Here is a 15,081-nt window from a genome sequence, read left to right on the forward strand (position 1 = left end):
ACGGACTGTTCTGTTGTCTAAAACACTTGATAGGTGGACAGGTTTATATAATCCGAGGTGAGTTCCTGTAGAAACTAATTGGATGTTGTCTTTTTCATGCAAAAGAAACCTGCCAGCAGTAAAATATCCACAGCTGCCTACCATGCCAGTTGATAAAAGTATATGTTTATTTTTTGTGGCACTCTTTAATGCAAAAGTTGCATTTATCTCTGATTATGGATGTTGGGGTTTCAGTGTACTTGCAAAGTAAAAATACTCAATATCGTTTTTTTAGGATAAACTCCAACCTTTAATTGATATTATCCATTAATATGAAAAGATAGGAATAAAAACTAAATATGAGATTGTTTTATACAATTTTGTATTTCCTATCATTAGTTAACTTCATGAAATGTGCATCCTTCTGCAGGAGCATGATTTGGTGCTTTTGGTCCAATGAAAATAGATATTTAAAAATAAGGGTTTATACCCAAATGCTAACACATAATGTGCACTTACTGCATTACTTGCATCAGCTTCTTAAAATGTATGCTTAAAAGCACCATACAATCTACGTTTTGAACAATCATCTTGAATTATGCAAAATCTTGCTTTTCTTAAAACACACAGTAAATGTATTCCTTCATGAATCTAGGAAAAAATAGGGGTTTTTTAATTGTGTAAACTTCCATCTTTGAATGCACTTTGCTACATTTTGGTTTTCAAGATAAATAAAACTGAAAAGCCCAAAATGAGAACCACATCCATGCAGAGATTATTCTTAAGCTTTTTATCCTGGCTGGTTTGATATCATTGCTGCATTTTGACATAATTTTGTTTTCCTCTTCATTAATTGGCTTTATTCCACTTTGTTTATCCATATTCTTTGAAATTTCAGTGGTATGCTTACAGTGTTGTGGCTAGTTGGAGCTTGCTAAGTGTTAATGCAATTTAAGTTTTTTTAGACTAAACAGGGTGGGAGGGGTCAATGGGAAGAGGATTATGAGGTATACCTTTAACTTAACCCATGTCCATAGTGCTGGAGCTAGTTCATTTGTTAGTGTGTTTGTAATATTTTGTTTACTTGTCATGTCTCCATGCGTTCGGCCATCCTGGTATACACCATATCCTCATTCTCTGTAATCACCTCCTTCTCCAAATCTCTGGCTCCAAGCTATCTGACGTTCCACCGTGTGACTTCTTTTGTAGATACATATGTTAAGTTAACACTGCTGAACTCGATGGGGCAGGAGATGTCCAAGTGCAAGACTTCCATCCGCCGAGGGCAGCCGAACCCGGTGTACAAGGAGACGTTCGTTTTCCAGGTGGCGCTGTTCCAGCTCTCGGACGTGACGCTCATTCTCTCCGTCTACAACAAGCGCAGCATGAAGCGGAAAGAGATGATAGGCTGGATTTCCTTAGGTCTCAACAGCTCAGGAGAAGACGAACTCAACCACTGGACTGAAATGAAGGAGTCTAAAGGACAGCAAGTCTGTAGATGGCATACTCTACTGGAATCCTAATGGATGGTAGAAGGTGCAGCCGTGGTTCTAAGGGAGCTTGTTCTCCCGGGAAGACGATCATCCCTGGTCGCAATCAGCAGATTCGTTGGGGGAGTAAAAAATGGAAATTGCAGTCAACATTCCATCGGAAAGGATGCACAACCTGCAAAATGGTGGGATTTAATACAGAATCTTCACTTGGTGTCATGAACTTCCTTGGTGTCAGAGGATCCTTGCTGTACACAGATACGATAGTGGTCCCTTTCCCATCCACCTGATGCTGTATTTGTTTGGGTTTGTTTTGTGGTCTTCAATTCAGAAACATTTTGTGCGAGGTTCTCCAAATTAATGTAAGCTCCTCCTTGTGTACCTTTTGTATTGCTTTAATACTGTAGCTTCTGACCTGCCTGCATTCAGATTAAAGGTCAATAGTTTGCACTTTCAGAAAAAGTTAATGGTCTGTAAAGCAAAAGCAAAAAAAAAGAAAAACCACTGGTGAAAGAACACTTAATAATACAGCAAATAGAAATATACTGTTGTTTTGCACTGAGTTTCTTTCCAGGAGCTTGGTAAAGTAAGTTTTCATTTTTTGATATGCAGTTGTTTTGAAAAATACTGGCATTTGGGCATCAGGTGAACTTTGACATCAAACTAATGTTTCTTCAGTCTGTGACAGGAACAAGCTCTATATATGGCAAAAATTGGGTTTTCCCGCTTGCCTGTATTTCTGCCTAATCCAAAGAGACCAGACCATTCGTTTGGTCCCTTCCAAAACTCCTTAGACAGGTTGTACTGTAAAACTGTGTAACTTTCTGTTGAAAGCACTTCCTCTACTCATGTATTCCAATGTAGGAAGCTCATAGAGCACGACTTTACTAAAATATATTTTCATTAAACAAATTGATACAGGTTTCTTTAAAATGTCAGCAGTTGGAAGTTAGGTTGAAGACTGTGAAGGAAGTAACAGCAGTTGAACTACTCTGGATGAATGCAAAATACTGTGGCTTTGCTTGAGACAGGTATCCATTCGGGTCTCTTGTGAGCTGTTTTAGGCATTACCATATGCTGTTTGTTGGAAGTAGAGAGCAGACCAGGGGTTTTTACCTTTCTTCTTGAAGAAGAGAACATCAGTAAGTTATTTTTCTAGGGATTTTCCAGCAACGGAAAGAATGTTCACACACAAAATAGAAGTTTGCTTTGCTTGTATTCAGGTTGGGAAACACAGCTTGCTAATGATGCAGTTGAGAAGCTGCAGTATCACCAGATAAACACTCCTGGCATCCACCAAAATTGGGGAAATATCAGTGCTTCTGAGGTTCCTATTTGTCCCAAAGCCTTTAGCTGGACTCACACCAATTTATTGACTGCTGAATCCAATTCATATTACTAAAATTATAAGTTACTGAGTAGATGTGTTTTAAAAAAAGCTTCCCAATTTAAACATTCTTTCTGCTTGTAATTACAAGTTTTGTTGAATTGTTCCTGTAAAGAAAACAAGCAATTTCTTTTTTATTATAAATGATGATAATGTCTTACTAATATGAGACCTCACTGACTGTTGTAGCACTTGGTGGGTAGAAAAGTGTTGGATTTTGTTGAGACAATTAGTGTTAGTCTCAAGTGTTCTCATTAGGACCGATGTGTTCCTCTTGAATTCCTTCATAATACCTTTGAACAGTCCTGGCTTTGGGGTATACAGACAGTCAAGTACAGTGGGACTGGGGATGGTGAGTATGCTGTAATAAAGATATTTCACATGGTTCTCAAATTCTCACACTATTTAACAATTTCATTAAGTCCTTTATAAAGGATTTTGTAATTCCATGTCTTGGTTTATTTGGTGTCATTAGACTGATTTATTTGCAGAGCCAGGCTTTCAGTTTTTATTGATTTAAAGACTTAAACATTATTACAGACCTTTGTGTTTTGGGTTTTTTCCTCCTGATGTTGCACTGCTGCTTCATTTACAGAAGCTTTATTTACTAAATACAAATAATGCAACAACTTTCTTTAAACAGGAATGGTCTTGCAGTTATACAATGCAGGTTGTCTCTCTCAGTCACTTTTGTTAGTCCAGTTTGAGAAATGTAATGTTGATTGTAGAATTTAATACAAAATCAGCATTAATTTAATATGCATAAGAAAAATGCTCAGATTTTCACAATCTTTTCAGCTTTCCATATAATAGAAGCAATGACGTAGAAGCTGTTGTCAAGCAGTTTTTCATGGGATGTGGAGGTGGTTTTATCTATTCTGTTTGTGGATATTTAGATGCTCTTTCCTAAAACTGAAAATTGTCTCTTGATGGTTGTCTCTTTGTACAGCTTTTGTTATTTAAAATAATGTACAATATTGAACAGCAAGAACTGGATCAGGTAATTCCAGTGGAGAACATACTTAACATCATCACTGAACAAATGAAGAAGTCAGTTTGGAAGGTGCAGCAAATAACCTCTTACAGAACCAAACTAAATGAAACTGTGTCATGATGTGGGTTTCTGTTTGTAGGTTGCATTGCTTCAGCTTTGCATTTCACCATTTAGATTTCCAAGGCACTGAAATCTTAATTTAGACACAACAGAGATTTATGGTACTCTGTGTTGGGCTCCTTTGGGAAGAGGAATCTCTCTCTAGGACTTTCCTAAAGTATTCAGGACCAGTTTGTGCTTCAGAGAAGGATGGTTTACTTGGATTTATAAGAGGCTAGAAACTGAATGTTTAAAGAATGGAAATGAATGTTTAATTTTGACACAGTAGAACATTGATTTGCTGTGCAAAACCAATAATTGGATTCAACCTTGGGATTTTTGTGAGTTAATTGTAGTACCAATAGCTCTCATGTTTTTTTCTTTATAGAACCTATTCTTATTATTTGATTTGTTTGTAATTTTGTTTTTCATTGCTTATGCAAACCTACACCTTTGTATTTGAAATCTGCCTTCATCTATTGTGGGTTTTTTTAAACCCTACATAAGGGCTTGCACACACAGTGTGGTTTTGTGCATTCGATTAGGTCTTAAACATGGAACAGAATTGATGAAGAACAAAGTATCACTAACAAATTAGAGGCACTTATATTTTCCCCAGAGTTGGCTGTGTTTTTTTCATAGCTTTTTGTTGTTTGCCTTTGTTCAAAAGTACAGTAAGTACTTGAAAAAAATGTATCAAATTAATTACTTTTCTGTGTGCCAGCAAACCATGTAGAAATTGCAGATCTTGAATTGAATCTGTTTCCTGTCAGTGTAGCCTTAAATAATTGTAGAACAGTGACGTTCGTACAGATTCTCTTCTTGGAAGTATTGCATCCTTTCTGTATATGATCTGTTTGGTTTAGTGCTTAGAATATTTCATACAAGTCGTCCTAAAGTGTTATAAATGTCAAAAAGTTGCTCAGTTCCTTTCTGTTAAGGGCAAGGCTGTGAAGGGCAGGACAGGCAAGCAGGGAATCAGTGCACCGAAGGAGGAGAGGTTGTGCAGCGCCTGCAGGACATCGCTGCCTCCCATCCTGTGGAGCAGGAGGGCAGCAGAGCCATCCTGCTGCTCCTGCTCAGCCAGGGGCACAGGGAACCAGGGGAGCACTGGGAAGGTGCAAACCTTGGTCCCTGTGCTGCTGCCTCAGGCTCAGGATGTGAGATATCCACGCTGTAGCTGCACGGTGAGGTCTGACTGCAAAGGCAGAAGCAAGGAAAGGTGTAAGCTCTACTATAGGAGAAATATGACAATTTCTAAATGAAATGGAAGCCCACTAAATTCATTAAAAATTAGATTTGGAAATTTGGGGAGCCCTTGGAATGAACATTTGTGCTTTTGTGGGAGCTAAACATTGTTATCAACTTAGAAAATACTTGAGCTGAAATCAAGATTTTATGGCATTTACTATTGGAAATTCTTTTACCTGTTAAATTTTCAAAGACTTTTGATGGCAAAAGCAGTGTCAGCATCAGTACCTTCCCATTTTCACACATTTGGAGCAATTCTTTTGTTGTCTAAAATTCGTGTTTACAGTGTTCCTGATGTATTCTCTTTTCTCCCCAATGGCTCACTCCTGCAAACTCCCCATGTCTCTGAAAAACTGCCTGTGGCAGTCACTGGACCTTAGAGGTAAGGGATACTGAACTTTAAGGTACTGGTGCAAAACTTGCGTCACCTCTCCAACTCCCAAAGATTTCTAACATGCAAACCATCAGTTTTAATATAGCAAACCAGAAGAAGAAAACTTCTTTGAGGGAGACATTTTCATGTAGGAATTGAGTACAGATCACTCTTACACATCCCAATCCTAACAAAAAGTGTGGATTTAGGTCAGGGAATGAGGTTTGAGTGCAGGCCTTCTGGCCTGAGCTGTTCTAGCTTGAAACTAACAACAGAATGCCCTTTCACTGAACTCAGAGTTGTGTTGAGCTCTCTGTTTATGACACTTTTCTGGAGGAAAAACACCTGTCCTGTTTATAGTAGTCTTTAAAATTCTGGCTTGTCACTTGGTTGTAAGGCAGACTGACTTCCTTCTGAAGCTGAATTTTCAGTAACAGGTAAACATCCTTTTCATTTTCCCACTGCTGTGCATGCCTGCCTGCCATTAATGTTAGTGAGAGGAGCAGATCTCACCCTGAAGGTGTGAGGAGCAATAGGATTGGTGGGTTAGAGGGGTGATACAGCCTGGCACCTGCAACACAGTCAAATATGGTTTCAGTTATGAATGGAGGCAAAAAAACAATCATCCAGTACACAAACTTGTTATTTAATCATTATCTCTTATTTTTGTTTCTTCTTTTCCTCAGCTTTTGAATTTTTTTTTAACTTATTATTAAAAATGTTAAAGCAGTCCCTAAACATCTTGATCACTTTAACTGGAATATTCAGCAATGTTTATTGTTAGAAGGAGCCATCAAGAATGTTCTGGTTTTTTGGTCTTTAACTCAACTGCTAGATTTTGTAGCACATCACAGCTGGATTTCAGACCACTTTGTTCTGATGGTAGTTCTTGAGGGAAGAGTCGCAGGAGCATTTCCTTGTCCGTGAATCACCAACACCCATTGAAGAGATGTCATCTGGGAGCAAGAGCATTAAAATAAGAGATGGCTCCTTACAGCAGCAGCAGCAGTGACTCATATTCCTCTCTTGGACCCTGTGGCCCTTGGAGGGCCCTGCTCAGACGAACTGTGATGTGTGAGTTGTGGAGTTCATGCATTCAGAGCAGTGCTGGTCTCTGTGGACATTGTGTGGCTTCTAAACCAGTGTGTTTTACAGAGGGTAGATGGTTTTTTATTTGCCTTGGGTGTGTAGGGCAAGTGCCAACTGTCCTACAGTGACATGGATTAGTTTAGCCTTAAGAACTTATCACTGCCCCTCCTTAAATTCAAGCAGGGTTTCTTCCTTTCTGCAGACTATGCAGAAATCTTATGCACGAGTATCTGCTTATATTATGTCTACCTAAATATGGCACAATTATTAGTGCTGGCAAGCTGAGTTCCTCTGTGGTGTGACTGAAGTAATGGATGGGCCTGGTACATGCTGGATCAGGTTTTGCTGGATCAGGCTTATGCTGGATGGATATAGATACATGGTCCTTGTGCTGAAAATGGGCCAGGAGTTAGGCAAGTGGCTGGTTCTGCTCCTGTAGGAATGAACATCAGGAGACAGCTCTGCCCAGACAAAGCTGTCTTATAGCAAGAAGGATTCATTCTTTTCCTTGGAGGCATCTGCTGGTCGAGCTGGCATAAAGGCCCTACTCAGGAGAGCAGAAGCAGTAATACCATACCACTGAAGGAATACCTCATGGACATTCAGGGATGTAATTTATGTCATCCTTTTCTCTCTTGTATCTGAGAACAAGAGTCTTGCCCATTGTATCAATTTAATTTTTTTTCTGTGTTTTGCAAACCCCGTGGACACTGACTGCATGCTGAGGGTCTAAAGTGGATTGCTTTTTAACTTTTCATTTCCAGAGTGTGAATTTGAATGCTTTTGTAGAATTAACTAGAAGCATTCTCATAGCTTTGAGATGTAATGTCTAGGCCATAGTACAAGCAAGGAGCAGGGCTTTGAACTGATTTTGATGGTCAATTTTGCAAATGGCTTGTTATGACATTTTAAGAAAATTTCTAAGCAGTTGAATGTATTAGGAATATTTACAAAAAAGGACATAGAGCAATGACCTTTTTTTACTATACAGCTAGTTTGCTGTCCTTTCCAGTAAACCACAAGGTTCATTAGTGCTCAGTACTGTTTCGTTTATGATAAATGTTTTTAATGTGATTTTCATGACAAAGTGTAATTAGTGAAACCTTTTATTCAATTTTTCCCTTTATTTGCTTTTTTTAAGGAGAGATTTCTCCTTATATAGTATATATACTTTCTTACAGAGCTTTCTTACCTATTTTTATATAAGATGATTTAACAATGTGAAATTAAATGCTCTATGAGCAAGCTATATCACTGTTAACGCAATCAAAAGTGCTAATATAATGACTAAGGGCCTGAACCTTCTGCCTTTTTCTCAGGTCCTGGTTTAACCAGATGTCTTTCATGCTGTGTAGGACCTTTCCCTGTAAGCACTTCCATCTAATCCTGGGGATGTCTCAGAGAAAGGCACTATTAACATGAATAACAGTGGTAAAACTGAGCCTCCTCTCCATTCTTAGTGGAACATCTGCCATGAGTAAAGGCTGCTGGCTCTGTCCCAAAATATAGTTTTAGATTATAGTTCCCTTGATCTTCAGTGATTTTGAACTTGTTTTTCTGGTGGCTATAAGCTAATAACTGATCTTAGTGAATACAAATATTGAATTGTGCTGTTACCAGCAAGATTATTAAAATGTGTTCCACATTTTAATTCATTCTTTCATTGGGATATAAGGAGTTGGATTTGTAAAGCATTATATTGCATAGAGATAGCACACATTCACCACATTTCTAAAAGGTATGAAATATACAGTATGTAGCATTTTCTTGCATACTTTTATACTGCCTGTACGTCACCGATGCACTCGGTGCCTTCCTTCTTTTGTATGAAACTTAATCTGTAGAGAAACTGAAGTTATGGTGTGTAAGCAATGTCACTGCAACCCAAGAGATGTCTTAAACTGATTATTCCTAGTCCAGGAGGTTTCGAAGGGCAGTTCAGTTTAACACAATGCATTTCTTTGAATTTGAAGTTTTCCCCTTTCCTTCCTCTCCCCCACCCCGCCCCCCATCCAAAAAACTTCCTCATATGGCTGTTTATTGTTAATTGGTTCCTGTGTCTGATGTAAGTCACATGGTGTTAACCAAAGAACCAAGCCTGTTTCTAATTATTTGGACAAATAATGTTTGGACTTGCAATTACTTAAAGACAAAAATGATATGATGGATCTCTGTTAACAGATATAAAATAGGCTTCTGTAAATGTGACTCCCAGCTGAGAATTCCAAATACCTCTTTTCTGACTGGATGTGCATTGTTGTATCAGTAGCAAAGTGTTTGGGTTGTGTTTCTTGGTGCATTTTAATCAAAATCCTATCACAAACAAAAATATCAGTCAATGCTGTCAGATTAGCTTGGTTTACCATGTTCTACCTATATCTGAAATGTGCTGCTTTAAAAACAGATTTGGCTTTCCTGTGTCTGAAGTCCTGGTGTTGTACAATAATTACCTGGTGTATGCTGGTCTCACAGGAACAGACTGATGCTGCATCATATGTACCCTTCCTACCTGTGTCCCTTCATTGTACAATTTCTGTAATATAACACAGTTTTCGACTACTGTTTCAACCTGAAATTCCTTAAATTTCAATGCATGTATAGCCTTAAACATCTAAGACACCAAGCACAGTTTTAACGGGAATAAGTTATATTTGCAAGTCCTGTTTGTCTCAGAAGTCATAGAATTATTTTTATATAGCAGTCAAAGATTGTAGAAAATGGGTACATTGCAGTTGTGTTATCAACCATACTCCTAATTATATGCACACACACAAAAAAAGGCATTTTTGCTAAAAGTTTTAGAGGTGAAGTGTCAGTGCTTATTTCCTTTCTTGAATTTGTTTTTGTTTTCATATTTCATTTCTGTACAGAACCTTGATGCCCTTAATTAATACCTGTGACTGAATTCATACAGATTTTCAGTATTCCTTGAACTGCTTTTCTTTTTTGTTCCTTTTTAAAATTGAATAAGCCGTAATTAAAAATTGCCTTTTTTTTTTTTTTTTTTTTTTTTTTTACATTTTGACAGTAACATAATTAGAGCAAATGACTGTTTGCAGCTGTTTGTGCAGCTTATTAAAGCCTGAGAACTTTGTTTGAAGCTGTCATTACAATCCAGATGAAGACATACGTTTCATGGCATTTCAGCCCACATCAGGTGAGAGCAGGAGCTCTGGTGATGAGTGTGCCGATCTGCACATGGTGTGTCAGACTCTCAGTCCCCAGAGGGATTTATAATTAAGTGTCACATTGTATCTACAGTATCTCCAGTTGAGTGTTGTCAGATACTTGTTGGTTTGGTTTCTTTCTTATTACCTAGCAAAAAAACTACTTTTATCATTTTTGTGCTACTGTATATTAATCTTGAGGGTTTCCAGTGTGCAAGATCAGTTTAATGTTGTCAGTTCTCTTTCTGTAAAAAAAACCCTGGACTTTCAGCATACACATCCATTCCTTTTCTGGGGAGAGCCAGAATGCCACCAGCTGGTTTTAGTTGTATTTACCTGTACAGCACAGGTAACTTCAGTCCCATGTTAGTTTGATTGAAACATGCTATAGTATATTTTCCAACCTTGGATCTGTCACAACATTAAAATAGTCATTTTGCATATCTGAAACTTTGCAGCTGTGGATTTGTATTTTGTTTACTCTATCTCTGTGAAATGTATTTTTGTCAGTTTGAGGACTTTGGATATTTCAAAGTATTTTCTGTACGTGAAATCAGCTTTTTGCATGTGAATTTAATTGCTGGAAAGTATTTGAAAAAAAAAAGGAAAAATCACTTTTAAAACCTTTTGTTGTCACTTTCCTTTGGATTTCATTACCTTGTAAACAAAACCAGACTTCACTGTTCAGATGATAGTAACATTTGGTCAACCTTTGGAACCGCTGTCTGCATTAAAGAAAAAATATTTTTTAGTTTTTGGCAAGGGCATCCTAGCCCTCACACACATTTTGGCTCTGTTTACAAATTTCCTAAGTTTCCCTGATTCCCTTTCTGTCCCCCACGGTCCTTGTTGATGTCATGAATCTTCTGCTTAGAGAACTTTAAATTTACCAGTGTGACAATGTTCTAACAAATATGATGTGTATACTGGCAAATAAAGACACACTCAGGTGATCATTCTGATTGACTTCATACAGTTTCCTTCTGGGGTCATCTGTGGTTCTTTGCTTCTTTGTCCCACATGCATTTCTCAGAAAAGATCTCATCCAGCATATTTATGCTTAACTTCTGCTTTCTAAACAATAAGTAGGATGAAATAATTGAGGCTTGATTTAAAATGAAAGAATGCTTGCCACAAGTAACAATGATAATTTTACTGTGACCCAACTTAGATCATCTGTATTCTCCTCTGATTATTTTTGTGATACCTATTAGGAAAAAGGTTTCTGGGCTTTCATGGAAGCTCAGCTTTAGGAGGTGAATGAATATATGTATGTTTTAATACCTACTAGCATGCATGAAAAAAAATTGTTAGAACAATTAAAGCATTTTTTCCTATCCTAAATGTGGGAACACCTAGTATAAAAAGCTTTTGTTGCTTCTTCCCCTTTCTGCAGATGAAAGGAGCATAGCCCAGTGACTCTTATCAGATGAAAATGGAGAGAGGGATGCATTTCCTTGCCATATGATCCTGACTCTGGACCGTCACCATCTGTGCAAATCTTAGAACTCCTGCAAATAAGATAAAATAGTACTTACTGCTGTTAAGGCTAGCATGTTCCAAAGGCTGTACGGCAAAAAATAATGTGGCATTCCATATGCAGATGATACATATTTGGTGTTTGAGAAACTTTGATTGGAGCACTTGTGACCATATTCTCTAGAAGATGTCCCAAGACCTTCGGTATCCTTGTCTGTCAGAAAAAAATAGCAACCCAGGAGTGTCTGCCTCTGGATTATATAAGATCTGTTCATAGGTGATAATATGAAAAATATTCACTTTCAAATGAGGATTTGTGAAGCTATGAGAACAGGGCAGAATAAGTGAAATAGAAGCTGTTGATTGATAGTTGGTCACCAATTATGAATGGCCATGTTCTACTCAAAGATCACAGAAAAAAGAGTCACTAACAGCTTCAGCTGCATGTGTGGTACCTTGCAGTCGCCCATGCTTCATACCAGTAACTGAGAATTACTTGTAATGTAATGTAATGCTCAGAATTATGTGTAATGCTCATAGTTGGTAATTAGTTTGTTATGAAACAGTAATTGCTTCAGACAGGTAGAGCCAAGTTACACCACTTTTAGGCAGATACTACTTTACCTGTCAAAGGTTTTCTCTGAGTAATTGTCTTCATGTGGCAAATTCCACATTAGATAGTATTTAAAATCCTTTGCAAGTCACTACTTACTTGGTTCTGAAGGTTCCTGTGGGCAAGGGCTATTTAGCAGTTTTCTGGATGAAATTTGTAATTTTTTTTCTCTAGTATTTTTGTTTTTACAGTCCAACTGTGCAGTTCTAATTTAATGTTCTATTCATATTAGACATTTCATTTTACTTGTAAATTAGCCCTCCCAAATGAATGATACTCTTGCTAAGGCATTTGTTACCTGATAATTTTATTGAGTAGCATTTCAGCTTAGGGATTCAAAAACAAACTTACTGTTGTTTTGGCATAAGAATAGTAAGGATAGAAGGAAGAAAAATTGCAGAAATTAAATAAAACCTCATCAGGTAACATCATGCAACAAGTCAGCTGGGTTTTAGATAAATGATTTATTATTAAATTTAAAACCTAATTGGTTTGTGTGTTCTGAGTGTAGTTTACACTGGTTTGTTTTCCACTTAATTAGAAGCCTTACATTTCATCTTATTAATAATGAAAATCCTCTTGTCAAGTTGTGTAAGATCATGTTGAACTAATATATATATTTTAGAGGCAGAATAAAATTTCCCCTCCTAGCCTTTCATATTATTTCATTGCATTATGCAAAAAAATATATTCTGCTTTTAATTTTGCTAGTTTGAAATAAGAAAACTTCTTCTTCTATTCCTGTCTGAGAAAGTCCTGGTTTCAAGAACTGTAATGAAGAGAGTCCAGTCACTGTGGCCCACTGTTTGCACTTAAAGGTTAACTGCAAACAGAAATTCAGAATACCAGGCTGACTGAGCTTTACAAATGTAGTGAGTGTGGGTATAAGAGATAATAGTAATCAAATCTAAACTGATATCCTGTCATATCAGTTCTTGTTGCAGTGGTTCAACAGTTCAGAAAAGGAGCAGCCTAAACATGTCAAAGGAGACCAGAGTTGTACTCCCTTTGCTGTTAGAGTTAAGTACACATTTCCCATGGCACCACAGCATTTTCATCTGCAGAGACCTAAAGTACCAATAGACTAAAACGTCAGTCACACAACCCTTTGCTAATTAATGCCTTCACCAGAAAATGTCTGGCATTCTTAGGAAATCAGGGAGATACAGAATGCAGACTTCATTCATATTTATATTTTTTTAAAAAAGGCAGGAAAAGGAAAAGCCACATAATCAGCTGTTTGATAAAGCTCCAAATCAGTCAGCTAGGCTAAAGGTCATGAATATGTAGCTAGATCTTAGTAAGCCTCAGTGGCAAATCATCACACGCGCTTGCTGCAGTTTCCTGAGACCGCATAAAGCACTTGGGAGCACAATCCAGGCCAGTAGGCTGAGAAATGGCATTAACCATTCAGCCTTTGCCATCTGTCACCGAGCAGCCAAGCAGACACCTCTGATGGAGTCCTTCTGTGTCTCCTCATCTGGGTTTTCAACTGAGCTTCTTCACGTGGGGCTTGCCAGCAAACACCAAGTACTGTCACCCACAGCACTGCCTTTCTTATTCTCATCGCTAAAATTCCTGTTGTCTGCCGTATCATTGATTTATCCAGGCAGTCAATGACCTGTCAGACTAGTAAATTAATCAGTGAAACTGATGCACATCTTGGAAACATAGCATGAAGTAGTTTGTAAAGCATTACTATATGGAAATTGCAGCCCATGGTATTATATCCAGAGGAATGCTTTTCTGCTTGTGCTTAAACATGCCAAATACATTTGCTGAATACCTCAGTTCTGCAGGCTTTCAGTTATGCTTACTATCAGCAAGAGTCACTGAAGGACCAGGATAAAACCTAAAAAGACTTCTTTAGTTGTCAGTGAGATCAGTTCCCCAGTGTGACTGAATTGGAGCCTAAATGAGTGCCAGCACAGGGAGGGGGGTGGGAGTGCACAGCTGGAGCTGAGCTGTCCTTCCCCCCAATTCATGCTTATCTCAGCTAAATACAACATGGAAATCACTACCTGAGGAAGCTCTGCCGAGCATGGAGGCGTTTTACACTGCTGACTGTTGCCTAGTGGAATACAACCAAATGCTTCTCATCTTACTTTGAAAATAAATCTTGTAAAAGTTGTTAAAAGTTAAATCCATAGGTGCAGGCAGAAGCAGATTTAAATATTTTTGGAACACCAGAGAGTAATTTTGATGGGACAGAAATCACTACTTGTTTCTAGTATAATAATTCATCCTTTCAAAAAATCACTTAGAAAATGTATAGCATTGTCATATTTTAAACTTCTGTCCTTTTAATACAGTTGATGTTATTTTGGGGATTCTCCTAAGCCTCCAACAACATTCCCTCTTTTTTTCCCCTTTTTCCTCATTTTCCACTCCCAGAATACTCATCCCACAGCAGGACTCCCTTCAAGGTCCTAGGCTGCCCTTGCCATCTGACACGAGAGCAGAAGGATTGCAGCTGCTGGTGCTTGGACACCCTTTGGGGAGCCTTTTGGGAGGAGGTGGGGTTGAGTGTGAGCATCAGGAAGCTGAGACAGAGTAATTACTGAAGGTAAATCAGGAGCAGGTGTTTCCAGACAACCTGTGAAAGTTCCGAGGATGCTGGTATCCCAAACTCCTGCACCTCTCACAGACCTGACGCACTGCTCCCTTCTTGGCTTTTCCATGGAATGGGGTGATCCACACTTAGGCAAGCCTTTCATTGCCAGAAATGTTTGAAGGAGTTGTTCTCTGAGTGCATCTCCCACCCTCTCTAATTAAGCAGAACATTTCACTGAAAGCTTTCTCAGTAGGCAGACATGCCTTCAACTGTTTTTGTCATTCTGGACAAACCAAATTAAGCATCCCCAGCAAATGCTGCCATCAAAGAACAAAAGCTGTAAAGTGATTCAATGAATTTATAGTCCATGTAACGACGGGATGACAAACATTTCTGCCTTCTACTAAAACCGGGAATGTTGTTGTTTATCCCAGGAGTGGATCTGAAACAATGTTAACACATCGTGTTGGTCCGCAGTTAGATCTTCAGCCTTCACTTGTATACACTAACTCCATTTGCCAGTGGATTTCTCAGCAAGTTTATTGCATGTGATCTTTTCTGGTTTGTTTTCCTGATACAGTGTGCAGTTGTGCTTTTCACATTAAT

The 15,081-nt window shown here is 38.2% G+C and overlaps 1 protein-coding gene across 5 annotated transcripts in view; it reads left to right on the plus strand.

Annotated features, from left to right (window-relative positions):
- Positions 1 to 10,788, plus strand: part of SYT14 (synaptotagmin 14) — an 88,626-nt gene extending 77,838 nt beyond the window's left edge. For 3 of the 5 annotated variants that reach the window (XM_063152130.1, XM_063152132.1, XM_063152128.1), the window contains 2 exons: positions 1 to 57; positions 1,189 to 10,788. In XM_063152130.1, coding sequence (XP_063008200.1) covers positions 1 to 57; positions 1,189 to 1,502 — 371 coding nt within the window. In that variant the 3' untranslated portion in view covers positions 1,503 to 10,788. The remainder of the gene's footprint in view (positions 58 to 1,188) is intronic. The other 2 variants (XM_063152131.1, XM_063152129.1) reach the window with 1 other exon arrangement.
- The last annotated feature ends 4,293 nt before the right edge of the window (positions 10,789 to 15,081 follow it).

Source organism: Melospiza melodia, chromosome 3 (genome assembly GCF_035770615.1).
Source record: "Melospiza melodia melodia isolate bMelMel2 chromosome 3, bMelMel2.pri, whole genome shotgun sequence".
Classification (NCBI taxonomy): domain Eukaryota; kingdom Metazoa; phylum Chordata; class Aves; order Passeriformes; family Passerellidae; genus Melospiza; species Melospiza melodia.